General features: G+C 48.0%; 1 gene segment (V, D, J or C); it reads right to left on the bottom strand.

Annotated features, from left to right (window-relative positions):
- Nucleotides 1-1,133: 1,133 nt before the first annotated feature.
- LOC141577849 (immunoglobulin heavy variable 3-23-like) lies at nt 1,134-16,375 on the bottom strand. The segment is given in 2 exon segments: nt 1,134-1,537; nt 16,227-16,375. Coding segments are annotated over 2 exon segments (450 nt in total).
- Between the last annotated feature and the right edge of the window lie 1,243 nt (nt 16,376-17,618).

Here is a 17,618-nt window from a genome sequence, read left to right as displayed (position 1 = left end):
GGGCACCAAGTGGAAGGTGGGTTTTCTCCTGGTGGGGCCAAGCTGACAGCAGGTGTGACACCTTCCATAATCGACTCACACACCCAGGGGAGGAGCATTAAAGGAAAATAGTGTTTATGCTCACACTGGTTTAAGAGAGGCAAGGCAGGCTTAACCCAGGGGATTGTGATGGAGCGTTGCAGTAGGGGGGAGATGGGGCTCAGCTCTGAGTAAAACAAGGATAACCTGTAACCCATATCCAGGAAGTGGGTGATGGGTAGAGGACGGAAAATGACTAAGAGGAGACACCAGGCAAGGGGGCTTCTGGCCCAACCACCTGACAAAGTTTTCGCTGCAGGTGGGCCATCCTGACACCTTTAGAGTGATTTCTTCCTGTGGCTTTGATTTGTATTCCCCCCATGGTTACTGACACCGATCCATTTTGCGTGTACCTGATGGCTAAGTGTGTCTCTTCTTTAGAGACACATCCATTCAAATTCCTAACTGGAATTACTTTGACCAAAGTATTGTTATTATTTTTTGTTAGGACTTCTTAGGTATTTTAGATATTAATCCCTTATTAGACTATGTTTTGCAAACAGTTTCTTCTGGTCTATAGTTTGCGTCTTTACTATGCATACTGTTTCCTTTTCTGTGCAGAATCTTCCTAGTGCCACGGGTTTACTTGTCCTCCTGTTGCTGCTTTTATCCTCAGGGGATTCCTGAAGGGCTGATACAGAAGAGGATCCCTGACACCAATGTCCCCCCTGAGTGGACGAGGGCCAGGAGCACAACACGCTTCAAGGAGGACAGAGACCAGGGGGGCTGACCACAAGCACGTGTGGTCATTCGTGCAGGTGGAAGGAAGTGCCATGAGGGGATAGCAGGTGCATGTCTGAGGCTAGAATTCCATGACTCTTTGTGACAAGGAATAAGGGACATAAAGGGGCTGGATAAAGGGAGGACCCATCTGCAAACAGAGAATGTTACTCCTCCCACTAGGGTCTGTAGACAGTATGTGTACAATAAAGCCAGAAAGAACATAACAGGAAAGGACCCTGAGGAGAGCTGGGAGCTGGAAGAGGAAGGGGAAATCACTTATCACCAGAGGAAGCCCCTACCAGTCCCTCTGTACATGTGGCTGCTCTAGGATTCTATGTAGGCAGGGTCCTCAGTGCCCCCTGCCTCCTCCGCTGTCTCTCTCTGCAGGGAGGTTTGTGTCTGGGCTCAGAATGACTTCCCCTCACTGTGTCTGCCGCACAGTAATACACGGCCGTGTCCTCAGGTTTCAGGCTGTTCATTTGCAGATACAGCGTGTTCTTGGCGTTGTCTTTAGAGATGGTGAATCGGCCCTTCACGGAGTCTGCATAGTATGTGCTACCACCACCAGTATAAATACTGGACACCCACTCCAGCCCCTTCCCTGGAGCCTGGCGGACCCAGCTCATGTAGTAGCTACTGAAGGTGAATCCAGAGGCTGCACAGGAGAGTCTCAGAGACCCCCCAGGCTGCACCAAGCCTCCCCCAGACTCCACCAGCTGCACCTCAGCCTGGACACCTGCAAACACAAAGACATCCTGGTCAGGAGACTGTCACACGTCCTCTGATTCACTCACTCACGACCACCCACATCCTCAGTAGCTCTTGTTGCCCATGAATTACCTTGTAGAAGAGCAGCCAGGACCACCCAGCTCAGCCCCAGCTCCATGGTGAGTCGTCTGTGCTCAGTCCTGATCAGAGAATTGGAGCAGCTGGGAATCCCGGGTCTGGGGCTCCTCTCCCAGAGCTGCAGGGCCAGGGCCGGGTGGCTTTATCCTCAGAGGGAGGCCCTATTTGCATGTCATCTCACTATATAGCAAGTCGGGGCCTTGCTGGCCTCAGAGAGGGCCAGGCCCCTGAGCAGCTGTGAGTGTCTGTGGTTTGCTGGTGTTGGTAGCATTTGGAAATATCATTTTTCTTATGTGAATGTTTCACGGTAAACTCTTAGCACCCTGCTACGTTCATTTTTTTTCCTACACATGCACAGAAATCCTGTGGTGTAGTTGTCAGTGTTCCCTCCATCCTGGGTACTTAAGCAACCCCAGAAGTGTAGAGCGTTGTGGATTGTCCAGGGACACATATTTGGTGATGGGTTGTCCCAGGGTTTTCACGTTTGCTCTGCCTGTCTGGACGTAAGTGGTCCAGAATCACTTCTAAGACAGAGTTGGACAAGCCTGGTGAGGGTTCCTGGACCCCATCCTGTGATGAGAACATGATGATTCTGTTCTATGCTCGTGTGTGTCTGATCATGTGTGAGCAGGGGTCATGCGCGTATTCTCAGGAGTCTCTAATATTTGACTTTCTATCAATGGCAACATTCAGGAAAACATCTTTACTTATTGTGGGATTGTGATTGAAAGATGCTTAATTTCCACTGTGTTGTCTTATTTTTACATAAATGAGATGAACAATGTAACGTGCTGTCGATCTCCCCTCTGCTCGGCACTTTGAAATGCACACAGAGATGCAGAGATTGTCCATGTGATGTGAGAAATGGGACCAAACGTCACCTACCTGTGTTTGACATCTCCATGTGGCATGAGAGCTGGGAGGAAGATTCACCCCGCACTCCTGGATCAACTGCCAAATCCCAGGTGACTGAAGTTTCTGAGTGTGAACTGCCAGGTGTGCAGCCTGAGGGTCACTGCCAACTCCTCTGTGTCATCTTTTCATACCGAGTCTTTCAAGAAACCACTCCCCACCCACGTGTGCTGCCCTCAGACCAAAGCCTGGAGCAGCTCGAAGGCTTATGGGTTAGACTCATCCACACAGGCGAGGGTCTTAGCTTCAGAAGTTGGAAAGCATAATGAGGAAGAGGGAGAGTTTATTAAATATGCATTGAGACTGAGAGTCAGAGAAGTTCTGTAAGGAGGCACAGGGACACACAGAAAGTGGATTCAGAGTCCCAGGTTTCATCCTGAATTCTCAGCAATATTCTTGGAAAGACTGGGCTGAATCACGGCTCACATGCTTCTGAGAAAATTAACGTCAGAATCCCAGATAGAGGATCAAAGGTTCGAGCTTCCACTGATGACTGGGAAGACAGTGATTTGAATGAATATTCCTATTACAAATTTCTGTAAAGACTAGTGTTGGTTTTATAAAGAAAATGAGCTGGGCTTATCCAAATTCAGAGGAAGGCGGAAGTCCAGAAAGCCCTCATCACACACATAACCAGGGCTCCCATCTGTGTACTGGGACACACACACACACACATGCACACAGGTGCACATGCACATACATGCGGAGACTCACACTCTTGTATCATATCTGCATCCAAACCTCCTCTGTCCAAGTATTGTCTGCGACACACACAAGACATAGTCCTGTGACAGGAAACTGATGGCATCTGAGGGAAAGTGGAGTTCTAGGATTTTCCAGTAATGAATGAGCGACTCTGTTTTCTTGGATCCCATGACAAGGGCTGCGATGCTCGGCTTAATTGTACCTCAGACGCCATCAGCAAATGGCCCTGCAGTGAGCTCTGGGTTTAGTCCTTGTTTCCACTTTTCAGCATGCGTGAAGGCCCCACGAGCACCTGCACACAGTGTTTTCAGTGAACGTGAGCTTTGATTACACCCAGTGATGTAGGTAGTATTGGAATAGTTCATTTCATGGTGAGTTGATGATAAAAATTCTAAAATGTGGCAGTTTTTTTGTAGTTGGGGCTCCAGGTTTTAGTCCCATCAGCAGAATGTTGCTTTATTCCTGTATCCTCTTTATGTTACAGAATTATCACATTCATTATCCCTTATTCTTCAGTCATGGGGAGGGGTCTTGATAACACAGTCTCATCTGCATGTAGCTCCTTGTTCAGAACATCTGAACATGCTGGGAACAACATAATTGCTCTCTGGGTACTGGGTTTAGCACAGTCTGATCTCTGCTCCATCTCCAGGCTTAAATATAAAAACCTGCATAATCCAGATCTGGTGTGGAGTTTCCTTCCAATGAGTGTCTCTAATACGTGAAGTCATTTTTTGTCATCCACGTGATTCACTTTTATTTCACCATGAAGTTGAACTCATAAGCCCAGCGTTGCCTGACAAGGGCAGCCAAGCTTCTGCAACAAAACTGATCAAATCTTATAAATTGGGGAAAATAACAATAATGCTAAATACACAGAAACCTCAACTAAATAGAGTTTGGTGACAGCATGGTGAGATCTCATGTCTTACCAGGATGGCAGAGTCCAGCAACATGGAGAAGAAATACCCCCTCTTTCTTCCAGGCAAAGATTCAGGCAGTGAGGGGTGGTCACAGCTCAGCCAGTGAGAAGCCCTGGGTGCCTTGTTCACTACAGCCCCTCCTCCAACATCTATTACCATTTGCAAAATAGTTCTTATCCCCGTGTACGCTAAGGCCTGCAGGTGGCTCACTGTGATTCCAGGCACTGAGGGCAAATCTTTGTTGATCCCAGATTAAAACATTTCTTTTTGCTGGAGAAATAACCGGCCATCCCTTTGTTTCAGGTCAACATTTTCATGGCCCTTATGGAATCAGACAAGACCCCGTATGACTGTGGGGCTGCTGAGCAAACAGGTGTGGGACCCAGACTGGGCCCATGGCTGTGCCCTGTGTTTCTCCCCGACCCTGGAGTTTGAGTCTAAATCATTCTCCTGGGTTCCAGCTTCCACATCTGTGCAGTAGGAAGCTCTGCAGGCTTTGTCTGAGAAATACTTTTAGGTTTATCCTTCTGGCATAAGGCCTCATATTTTATACAATTAACTATTTGGCATTCAGTCTGATTTTGAAACCAAAATGTTCCAGCTGGAAGTGGCTGCCCTTCCTCCCACTCCTTGGGAATAGGGGCTGATCTACTGGGCCTGTGCTGAGCAGCCTTCAGCCTGGCTCCTTCAGAACCAGACTGATCCCTTAGATCTGACTGGTGTTAGGCCTGCTGGCTATTTGCGCTATTTGAGCTGTTTGACCCTTTATGCTGCTTGGAAATGATTACTTTTCTCTCCAGAAAACCTTTTGAGAAATGGGGTCCCAGTTATCTAACTGTTCTGAGGTCACCTCTGCTACAGGAACCCCAGCTGCTTTTGTGTTTTAAAACCACGGACCTTCCTTGTGGAAATGTGTAGTGAAATGGACAGGCCTGGCCAAAGGCGATTCATGCTTCCATTATATATACATGTCAAAGGACATTATGGGGGACTTTAGAAAATCTCAAACTTACTTTTCTTAAAACCGACTTGAAGAACTATGTAAAATCTCCAAAACTGAATGGTACAGCTATTTGCCTCATTATTCTGAGCCTTTCAAACATGTTTTGGAACCTCTAATTACCTCTTGTAAATTATGATCATAAGGTTAACTGAGGCAAACAGGGACTAAGGAAAGAAATCTGGGCCTCTGAAGCCTCGGGCTCCACTTCCCTGGCCTGTGTGTCTCAGGCTTCCCTCCAGCACCAATTCCTCCCTCTCCTCTTACTCCTGCACCTCCTCTGTACCCTCAGGTCTTCCATAGTCAGTGTCTCAGCCAACTTCCCGCTTCCTCTGAAATTCTCCCCATATTCTATTCCTCCAACTTGTCAGGTCTTGTTATCCTAAACTTCATCCTTATGAGGACCCAGAGGGCCACCCCCTTGTTTCTTATTTTCCTGGACTAAAGCTGAACTGTAGTCAACGATTGTCCAAACCGACCAACGTTCCTCACTGAGGAATTTAATGGGGCCCCTCAGACTCATCGGCCCGGCTTCTCTGACTTACATCGTCCAGTTCCTGCAGTTATTGCTGAAGGTCAGGCCTGGTGTTGCGTGTAAACTGCTTACTGGGAGAATCCTGAAAGGTGTTTAGAATTGCGATGAGGAGAAGCGTCCACTCACTTATTATATAAAAATCTCTAGTCGTAACTTGGCAAACTTACTGGGCATTTCCTGAGAATTTTCCAACACTGTTATTTGGAATAAAAGTCCAGGTTTCCCATGAAAATCGGGTGAATCTGGTCATGTTTATTACAATCAACTTCAGGTAATTTTCAAAGAAAATCATAGTATTGTTTCATATGTTTATTCAACGCAGGCAACACTTTACTCTGTGTTCATTAATAGTTTGACTCAGGACATTTCCATTCTATTCACAGAGGAACAGGGTGGAATGGGCAACCATGTCCTCCCCAGATTTCCTTAAGCTGACAGACCGTCTCTCTCGCACTACAGGAGAGTCACCTGAGGGAGGAATGTTGAAATTCTTAAACTTGAGTTCCGGCAACTAAAACGCCTGCAGAAACCCAGACCCTCCTAGTTTCTGCTTTTGTTCTGCTAGATCCAGGACATTGGGAAAGAGATTGTTACAAATGCTTGCTCTTTAGGCACCTTCAACCCTCTGAGCAGCCCTCCCGACGTCCTCCTTGTTCCCAGTGGCTCTGAGCGAACACGTGAAGTCTCCCCAGTCCCTTCTCTCAACTAAGGTCTCTCCAGATTGGAGGTGAGTCTCCTCCAGTCCTGAAGGTCATGGAGCCACACTCTCCCTGCTCAGCTGAACGACTGAGAGCAGCCCAGGCTCAGGGCCCTGAAGCCACTCCCACAGTGGGGACCTGTGACGGGCCTCGGCAGGTCTGTGCCCTGAGCCTGCCCCGTGCCCTGAGCCTGCCCCCTGTGTTTAGGCCTTTGAGGGATGCACACCTTTTGCACTTCAGTTACTCCAGCTCTATCCATTTACTAGGATGAGGCTCCTTAGTGAAATATTATTCTAGAATTACTGTGTCTCCACAGAGAGAAGTAATTCTAGAACTTGATAGTAGACATCAAAGTACCTAAAGAAATTAATTAAATGGAAAACCTCAGTTCAGTAAAATTGGGTGAACAGAGGGGAGCTCTCATGCCCTTTGATGGCCTCAGAGCCCAGCTGGGGGAAGCAAGGCTTCCCTGTCTTTCCTGGGCAGGACTCAGCCAAGAGAAATGCACGGGCTCTGGTTCCCTCGGGCTCTCTCAGCTCCCTTCCCCCCTTGATGAAGGAGGCATCTCCTTTTACTGAAGACGGGCATGTGGCTCATCAGGTTTGCAGACGCCATACTGAAGCTGTTTACTGGTCCAAATTAAGCCCACTTTTGTTATTGAAACAACTGCTCGTCTATTTGTGTTACATCAAAAAAGGCTAACTTCCCATGAGAATGTTGACTTTTATCTCCCTTATTTCCTTTGGATTTCCTTGTAAGTTACCGAGGAGGTCCCTGGGATAGACGTGAGCTCCCACCTCCACAGACGTTCCTGGTCACATCCATGCTCAGAGGAGAGAAGGTGGCCCCCACCAGCCTGCAGGGGGTGAGGGGAGGTGAAGGGGTGCTGTGACTCCTGAGGGGGAAGGGATGTGGGTGCTGGGGAAGGTCTAGTGATTTCTGTGAGAGTGGGTCACAGTGGGGCAGGGATATAATCACATGTGTCTTGTATATATTGATATTGTTTTACAGTTACAAGCAATGTTATTATAGATGTAAAATAAATAATAATTTGTGACATGTTCCATATGTGGAAAATCTGTTAATATTAGAATAAATTATTGCTCAAAAGTAAAATTCTGCAAATATTAAGACTGATACAATTATAGGTAGGAAGTTGTAAATATTGAAACAATGAAGTCCAGCCTGGGCCCTGTCTTGTTTCGGGGGACTCACTGAAGCAGAGGCGTGGGCCCCCTCCCCCATCCTGGGTCCCTGCTCTGCTGCCCCGTCCACTTATAGGTCCATGCTCCGGGCCCTTCTGCCCACAGACCTAGAGACTTGTGTGACTAGTGTGTAATGGGGACTCTGAGTGAACCGAAGGCTAAGTCTGGTGTCTGTTTGTCTGTCTATTTCATTTAGTGAGAATAACTTACATACAGGTAATTCATCTTCTGCGTGTCAACACTGATATGAATTTGCCTGGATGTATAGCATTCTATCACAGCTTTACAACATTATTGACATTTGAGGCTGTTTCTTGCTGTGGGAGAGGCCATGTGCATTGTGGAGTGTTGAGCAGCTTTGAGGGACTCTGCCCACTAGGGAACTGGGTACCTGCAGCCCACCCCACATGTGACAGCCCAACCTGTCTCCAGACATTTCCACATGTCCTCTGGGGGACAGAATGACTCCAGTGTCACACAGACATCAGTCTCCAAATATACAACATTCTTCATTCTATTCTAGGGAAAGGCACTGCAGGAAACAGGACTGGGGACACTCTCGAGGATGAAATGCCTGGAAATACATGAAGGGTGGAAGGTAAACTCAAGGATGCCCAGAAGAATCATTTGTGTCATTAAGCATCTGTAAAGTTGATGACTAGAAACTGTAGTTAGTGCATAAATATCAAGTAAAGTCCCATGAAGAAATATTTCTGTGAGTCTGTTCCTAAGTTAGATGAGGAATAAAAGACAGAAAAGCCTGACTCCGTGAAAAAGGCCCGAGTTCAGATCAGAAAGTTTCCCTGGAAACATTATGGATTGGCTTCCAGGGGAGACGGTGAACCAGTGGAGAATCCTCCGTCTCTGGGAGGAAACCCGTCCATGGCTGCTTTTGCACCTGCTCTGAAACGGGTCCTCTGGTTTCCTCATGACCCTGGGTGCCCCCGGGTGGCCTGAGCCCTCCCTGCAGGGACCTTTGTGTCTGGGTCACCCTGATGTCCACTCACTTGCTCTCCTTCCAGTGACAAATGCACACGGCTGTGTCCTCAGGGACCCCAGAGCTGAGCTGCAGGGACACATGTCCTTGAATGTGTCTCTGGAGTTGGGGGGGAATTTTTGGAGAGGCAGGGTGTATGCTGTCCAGCCCCCAGACCCAAGCACCCCAGGTTCTGCTGGGCTTTCCCTGGGGGAGGATGGACCCAGACCCACCAGGAGGCACTGTGTGTGGTGGAGAGGGGTGTCTATGTTCTTGTCAGCTAAGCCTTTGGCCCTCAGAGGATGACGTCAGTGAAGAGGAGACCACGGCCCTGGGTGGCAGAGGTGCTGTGATGGTCCTGAGCCCTGGGTGTGGTTCGCATGCACGTGTGGTCGTGTTTCCACATGCACATGGAGGGTCAGGTCAGGCCCTGTCTCTGGGCTCGGGAGGCGGTGCTGGCTTATATCTAGGGTGGACCCACCTTCTGCTCACTGACCACAGATGCTCTCCTCCCAGAGCAGGGAGTTCAGTCCAAGGAGAGTTGGAGGGCAGGGGAGTGACCGTCAACAGAGCAGGACCTACTTCCCCTCCTACTCTCGTGCCCCCCAGTCCCCTCGGTCCCCTCTGCTCCCTGCGCACCTGCTCTGCATCTCTGCTCTGACACTGAGCTGCTTGTTAAACAAGGCTGTGCTCTTTCCTGGAAGTCAGACTGAAAAAATAGCAATTTCCTGACACTGTGTTGGCGTTTTTGTTACAAAAGTAGTGAACCGTGTTCAACAGCACGTGCTCTGTTATTTCCTTAGTCTGTCCCTCGTGCCTTCACCTCACATCCTGTGTCTACAACGTGTTATAAAGCAGCCCCCATTTTGCTCATTTTTGGATTGGGTTGTTTGGTTATACTGTGTAGCACAGGGAAATATACACAAGATCTTAGGGCAGCTCACAGAGAAAAAAATGTGACAATGAATATATGTATGTTCATTTCTACCTGAAAAATTGTTCTCTACCCTGGAATTTGACACAACATTGTAAAATGATTATAAGTCAATAAAAAATGTTAAAAAATTAAAAAAGATTTTACAAGAGAGAATTTAAAAGAAGGGAGAAAAGTGATTTGTAAACACTGTATAGTTAATAATAGAAGAACAATTTGCAGCATACTAGCATTCCAGTTAATATGTCTTTTAAAAATCTTAAAAGAAGGAGAAAAATTCAATAAACAATATTTGAAACCTGTGTATTATCAATAATAGGAGATAAAAACCAATAGAAATAAAAATGTAATTAGGTGTGTTTTTAAAAATAATAATAAAATGATTTTAAAAGAAAAACTTTAAAGGGCTTATAACTGTAGACATATACAGGTGTTTAAAATGTGAAGTTTAAAAAGGTAATAGAAATTAGAACAGATAAAAAATTTTAAAAAGTGGTTGTGTTCTCATAGATTCTGTGCACTCTTAATGACTTTATCAGGAAGTGTTTCTGTCCTTGCTGTGTTTCTCGAAGTCTGCTTGTTGTTTCCAGAGGCCTTCCACTGGCTCCCTCATCTGTGCCGCTCCCAGTGCCTGTCAGCAAGCAGATCGGGCTGCCTCCCAACACTGGGTCAGTTACTGCGCTCATACACGGTAGGCGGGCAGGCCACTCCCCCTTCCGATGCCACAGTCAGATGCTGTGCTCTGGTGAGGTAGGCGGGTGGATCGCGTCCCCTCCCAGCACCAAAGTCAGATGCTGCACTCCTGCCAGGAAGGTGGGTGGCCACGGGCCCTCTCCTGGCCCTGGTAGCTCCTCTGCTCTGTGCACCTGTGCACTCTATCTGCAGTCTGCGCTCCGTAGGTGGGCTCCAGGAAGATGCAGAACAGCCCCGCCCCTGCTCCATTCCCAAATCAGCTCCTTGTTTGCCTTGGTGGTGTTAGTTCTCTGAGGTACCAGGGCAGAAATATCTTCTGTGCCTTGGGCTGTGAATTAGTCTCAGTCCTTCTTAGGAGGTTGTAGAGCCCCCAGGTGCAGATTCAGGTCTTGGTTCCATCCCTGCCCAGGTGCTATGCACAGAAGGACATGACGGCTGTGGCTGTGCCCCACCTCTCTTCTCCCGAGAAGCACCAGTAATGGTGCTGTGGGTTGAGGAGACAAAGGATACGGCGCCCTTCACCCAGGGCACACCAGCAGTGCTGCTTTGCTTTTTTTTCCCCATAATTTATGGGGAAGTCAGGTTGTCCTGCTCTGTATCCCCTCCCAGCCACAATGTCCAGTAAACTGCAGTCCCCCGTGGCTGCCTCAGTACCTCAGTACAGCCGTCCCAGTCCTCTACCCGGCTCGGGCAACCTGCCCTTTCCTCCACCGCCAGCTAGTATACTGGTTGGGTGTCACGAGGACCCTTTGTGCCCATTGAACTTGGTTCTGTTGGTCAAGGGGTGCTCCGTACAGATCAGAGCTTCAGAGGCGCCCCCTCCATCCCGCTGCGCTCTTTGTTGAGGAGGGGGAGATTCAGCTAATGAACACTATTCCTCCTTTGCCAGTCCTTCCTGGTGGGACTGGTCCTGCACTATTTTGCTTTTTCTTCTTTCCTTTTTACTTTTTTCCCACCAGATTCGTGGTGTCTTTGTCTTTTGAGGAGTGCGATTTTCTTTTGTTGTTCAGCAGGTGTGCTGATTGGCTGGGTGGGTCTGTGGATGTGAGTTGTGGTGTATTTGGAGAGGGTGAGCTACGAGCATCCTGTTCTACTCCAACATGGCCCTGAGTGTCTTCTTGAACATTCTTGCAGGAAGACAGCCTTCACTTGTTACAAACTTTTACCCTCTAAGGAACTAAAGTTGGCTAAAGAAAAATTGCAGTTTCCCAGCATCATATTTGATGTCTAGGGCATCGGATGTCATAACAAGGCACTACTTACATCCAGAAAGGCATCATGGTTTTCTGAGTTTACTAAAGCCCAAAATTAAGTGTGAAATGTGAGTGCTTTTTGGGGATGGAGTCTAGCTGATTATTGTAGAGACAGACTCCAGAGTTCTTTCTCAAGGAAACCTAGATGAAGTTTTCTCAACACTGGCAATCCCGACTCCATTTTAAGGGAAGAAACAGAAGACACAGATTCAAGTCCTTAAAGGGGCATATTAAGAGCCTATCCTTCTGTGGGCAACCTGATTAGCAGACCCCTTTCTCCTTTTTGTATAAAAGCAAGGGGAGGTCTTGGGGTGTTGACCAAATTCACAACGACCACCGCAGATCTCTAGGGTTTCATAGCCGTGAGCCGGATGCTGTGGCACAGGGAGACTCCCACTGCCATGGGGTCCGCACGGCCTCTGACCCTTTGTTCAGGTCCACACAACACAGCCAACATTTCTCAGTCAGCTGCCTCCCCTCCTAAGATGCCCTTTTGTTCCCTGCTCCTCAAAGAGCTGTGCTATGTTGTCTGAACCTCAGCACATCCACGCTTCTCCCCTCCGTCAGCAATGAAGTCCCTCGTGACTGCGTCACACCGAGTGACCACCTCCTGAGTCCTGATCACCTACAAGAAGCCCCTCTAAGCAGCCTTTTCACAGTGGCTCTCAGGCAGGAGGACTGCAGCTTCCACCTTGTAACCTGGGAACTTCATGTCTGAGCCCAACAGGGAGAAGCAAGGCCTCCTCTTCTTTCCTGGTAAGGACTCAGCCAATGAAAACCCATGGACTCCTGTTCACAGGAGCCCTCTCACCTCCCCTTTCATTCTGTAGAAGAGTCATGTCTCTGTTTTCACTGGGGACTTGCATGTGGCTCACCAGGACGTCAGACCCCAAACCGTAATTCTCTGTTGTTCCCAAATAAACCCAGCTTTGCTATTGAGATAATGGGCAGTGAGTTTTACATCAAAAACCTTTACTTCCCATAACACTTTTTATTTTATTTATTTACTTTTTATTTTGTTATTTTCTGAGAAGGTCACTGGGATGCACATGTGGTCATACCTTCACAGACATTCCTAGCAGCATCCCTGTGTAGGAGACAGCAGGGAGCCATGGCTAGCCTGCAGGAGGTGAGGGGAGGGGCAGAGTAGCTGTGAACCCCTGGGGGAGGGTGTGTGGATGCTGGTGAAGGTCTGGCTGTTTCTGTTACTATGTGTCTGTTATACAAATGGCATGTTTTGATATATTAACATGAATTAAAAAATTACAGTCAAAATTATTCTAGATATAAATCAAACATGTTAAATATCAGTTAATACTGAAATTAATTTTAATGCAAAGTGAAAATGTGAAATATTTAACTAGCTAGGATTTTGTAAATAGATAAACCAGATCCAGCCTTGGCCCTGTCTTGTCTTCTGGGGACTCAGGTTAAGCAGGGACACGGCCCCTCCCCAGTGCTGGCTCTCTGTTCCACTGTCCCCTTCACTTGCAGGCCTGTGCTCAGGACCCTCCGGCCCACAACCAGCACACAGTTGTGAATAGGCTGTAAGATGCCTGTGAGTGAACTGAAGACTCAGGTTTGGTGTTTGTTCATCTTTTCATTCATTGATGTTGATGCACATATAGAAATTTACCTTCTGCATGTCTACATATTTATGAAGTTGATGAGATACAAAGCTTTCTGTCAGAGTTTTTCCACATTACTGACATCTGAGGCTAGTTTCCTGTTGTGGGAGCTGCTGTGTGCAGTGTGGGATGCACGGCCACAGTGATGGACTCTGCCCACTGGGTAACTAGGTTCCTGTAGCACAGCCCACATGTGACAGCCCCACCTGGCTCCACACATTTCTAAATGTCCTCTGGGGAACAGAATGACTCCAGTGCCACACAGACATCAATTTCCTAATATACAACTTTCCTCATGCTATTGTAGGGAAAGGCACTGCAGGAAACAGGACTGGGGACCCTGTTGAGGATGAAATGCCTGGAAATACATTGAGGGTGGAGGGCAGACTCGAGGTTCCGCAGAAGTTTCATTTCTGTCATTAAGTATCTGTAACCCGACAACTAAAAGAGTGGGTAGTGACTAAATTTCAAATGAAAGTCCCATGAAGAAATGTTTCTTCTGTGTCTGGTCCTAAGATAAAAGAGGAAAAGAAAGACAGACAATTCTGACTCCATGAAAAAGGCCCAAGTTCTGAAACAGGAAGATTCCCTGGAACCATTATGGGTGGGCTTCCAGGGGAGACGGTGAACCAGTGGAGGATCCACAGTGTCTGGGAGGAAACCCGTCCACGGCTGCTCCTGCACCTGCTCTGAAACGTGTCCTCTGGTTTCCTCATGACCCTGGGTGCCCCCTGGTGGCCTGAGCCCTCCCTGCAGGGATGGTTGTGTCTGGGTCACCCTGACTTCCCCTCCCTCCCTCTGCCTCCTGGGACAATGACACATGGCTGTGTCCTCAGAGACCCCAGAGCTGCGCTGCAGGGAGAACAATTCCGCAATGTGTCTCTGGATATAGAGGGGCCTTTTTGGAGACATAGGGTTTACACTGTGCTACCCCCAAACCCAAAGCACCCGAGTCACACAGTCCTTTCACTGGGGTGAGACAGACCCAGAGCCACCAGTAACCACTGTGTTTGATGGAGGTGGCGGGTCCCTGAAACAGAGTAGGTGAGGTGGAGGGTCTTCAATGTTCCTGCCCAGGTCCTTCTCCAGCACCTGGGACAGGACACCTGGGGACTGGAAACACAAAGACACAATCACTTCACAGCACCATCCACATAAGTCAGTGTTCCTCAGACCCAGGAGGTGCTCACAGCTGAGACGAGCCATCCAGAGGTGGATTGACCAGAAGGAGTACGTGTCCCTTTGGATTAAGCCTTCTGCTCACAGAGAATCATGTCAGTGAAGATAAGAACCCTGACTCTGAAGGCGACAATGACCCTCTGGTCATTCATCAGTCAGGCAGCTTGAGATGCTTTTCTCCACGAGGTCTGGGCCTGTGGGATTCTGTGTCCATCGTTGCATGTCCCAGTTTTACCAGGAAACCTGCTGAGTTGGTTAGTGAGAATCCTCACCCTGGAAATCTGATCGCTCTCAATATTTGATCTAATTCACCTCATCCACCATCTCCTAGGGAACATCTGACCACCCTGGTCTCCTTCATCAAGAATCCTCTGGAGAGAATGTAGCCAGAATCCTCTTGAACTTGAAGTCTCCTCACAGTGGTTTTCCGCCCGGTCAACATCACCATCTTCTTGGCCATAAGACTTCATTTTACCGTCTGTGTTTGGAATTGTGCGAAGTTTCCAAGGCTGACACAAATACCCAAAGTGAGATTTGTATTACATTTAGAAAAATGATGTTTATTTTTTAAACAGTATTATCACACTCACAGCCACCATCAGTATAGTTCATGCCTGAATGGAGCTTGTCTGCCACAGATACTCTCTCCTTAAGTCAGCTCACAGCACTTTGTGCTCAGGGACACTTGACTGCACTTCAGGACTACACATGGGCCATTTGAAACAGGAAAAATTCCTACATATACCACAAAGTGTCAAAAACATGGCACTAACTGGACCTGGAAGGAGACTCATTTACGTGATGGGAGTTGAAACAAGAGGGCAGAGCATCACCCCGACCGACCTCAGGTGGGAATGTTAGTGTGTTGGGGATTCAAAGTGCTGCCCGCGTTGTAAATGTCCAGGAGTTCAGAAAATGCAACATTTTTCGTTTTGGGCTGGAAATAAATATTGCCCAGATGTGATCTGTAGATCCCGGACCCCGTGAGCAATGAGGATCCCTGCACACGCAGTCCTGGGCAGTGTGGAACTGGCATCTGTGACGTGTATCCTGCTCACTGCAAACCCTGCGTGCCCTTTGACAGAAAGATGGAGGGTGTGCAGCCTCCTGCCCCGGGAGCAGACACAAAGTTAGTATCTGTTTGCACGTGTTTTACCAGTGCCTGTGCCTTCTCAGGGTACTAATCAGGTTTGAAAATTTCTGAGTCACCTTTAAAATTATACTAAAGTTTAACAGTGTTTGGAGCTTTATTTCAGTTGTAAAACTACATCCTTATTACAAATATTATTGTCAGAAAGCAACACATACCTCAACAATGAAAATTTAGAAACCAGCAGAGGGTCTGTAGTAGAGTTGATGGGCGGGAAAAGGAAACCAAGGATTCTAACTACAAACTCCTCCCACACCTCTGCACCTGCTCTGGGGCTCAGCCCTGCCCTTGGTGGGTCGTGAGCACCCCCTGGGGGCTGTGCGTGCCCCAGGGAGCAAGGTTTTTGTCTGGGCTCACAATGACTTTCCCTCACTGTGTCTTTTGCACAGTAATACATGGCCGTGTCCTCAGTTTTCAGGCTGTTCAATTGCAGATACAGCGTGTTCTTGGCGTTGTCTCTGGAGATGGTGAATCGGCCCTTCACGGAGTCTGCATAGTATGTGCTACCACCACCACTATTAATAGCTGAGACCCACTCGAGTCCCTTCCCTGGAGCCTGGCGGACCCAGCTCATGGCATAGCTACTGAAGGTGAATCCAGAGGCTGCACAGGAGAGTCTCAGAGACCCCCCAGGCTGCACCAAGCCTCCCCCAGACTCCACCAGCTGCACCTCAGCCTGAACACCTGCAAACACAAAGACATCCTGGTCAGGAGACTGTCACACGTCGTCTGATTCCCTCACTCATGACCACCCACATCCTCAGTAGCTCTTGTTCTCCATGAATTACCTTGTAGAAGAGCAGCCAGGACCACCCAGCTCAGCCCCAGCTCCATGGTGTATTGTCTGTGCTCAGTCCTGATCAGAGAACAGGAGCAGCTGGGAATCCCGGGCTGGGGCTCCTCTCCCAGTGCTGCAGGGCCAGGGCCCGGTAGCTTTATCCTCAGAGGGAGGCCCTATTTGCATGTCATCTCACTATATAGCAAGTCGGGGCCTTGTTGGCCTCAGAGAGGGCCAGTCCCCTGAGCAGCTGTGAGTGTGGTTTGCCGGTGTTGGTAACATTTGGAAATATCATGTTTATTGTGTGAGTTTTCAGGGTAAACTCTTAGAACCTGTGTTTTTATTATGTGTGCACACGGATTCTGTGATGTCGCTGCCAGAGTTCCTCCCACGTTGGTGATGTACGCAGCCCCCAGACGGGTAGCACATTGTGGTCTGTGCAGGGACACATGTTAGGTGAGAGTTTGTCCAGCATTTTCACCTTTACTCCTCCTCTTGGACATAACTGATGCTGAGTCAGCATCAAAAGAGTTTTGGACAAGACTCATCAGGTTTCCCAACCCGCTTCGGGGATGAGATCTTGATGATTTTGACAGTTACTGTGTTGGCCAGTAATCTGTAAGCAGAATTCATGAGGATTGTTTTCAACAGTCTCTGCATTTCAATGCATTTCTATTAATAATAACATTCAAGAAAATGTCTTTACTAGTGATTGGGCTGTAATGAATACTTGTTATATACTTTGTAATTTTATTTTTATGCAAGTTACAAACTACACAATATGCTATAAATCTCACCTCAGTGTTGCATGTTGAAATCTACACATAGTGGGATAGAAAGTTTATGTGACGTGAGAAATGTGACCAAGCCTCACCCTACCTGAGTTTGACATCTCCAGGTGGCATGAGAGCTGGGAGAAGGTCCAATTGGAACTCTTGGATGAACTGCAAAATCCCAGGTGTTAAACTTCAGAGTGTGAACTGCCAGGTGTGAAGGCTGAGGGTCATTCCCACCTGGATTCAGGCTCATCATTTCAAACTGCTTCTTGCACCAGAACCACTCCCCACCCAGCTGTGCTGTCCTCTGACCAGAGACCTGCAGCACGTGAAGGATTCTGGTCTAGACTCAGCCATACAGGTGAGGGTCTTAATTGTCAGAAGTAGGAAAGCACGACTAGGGGGAAGGTGGGTGATGAAACTGGCACTGAGCCCTCTGCCGCAGGGAAGTTCTGTCAGGAGCCCAGGAACTCTCAGGATGTGGGTTCAGAATCCAAGGCTTCATCCTGACTTCTCAGCACCACCCTCAGAAGGGCTGCTCTGCACCGAGTTTTACACGCTTTTGAGAAAATTAATGTCAGAATCCTGGATAGCGTTTGCATTGATGATGGGGAAGACATTGATTT

The sequence above is a fragment of the Camelus bactrianus genome, chromosome 6 (genome assembly GCF_048773025.1).
Source record: "Camelus bactrianus isolate YW-2024 breed Bactrian camel chromosome 6, ASM4877302v1, whole genome shotgun sequence".
NCBI lineage: Eukaryota > Metazoa > Chordata > Mammalia > Artiodactyla > Camelidae > Camelus > Camelus bactrianus.
Note: the sequence above shows the minus strand (reverse complement) of the source record. Positions and strands in the feature narration are given on the sequence as shown.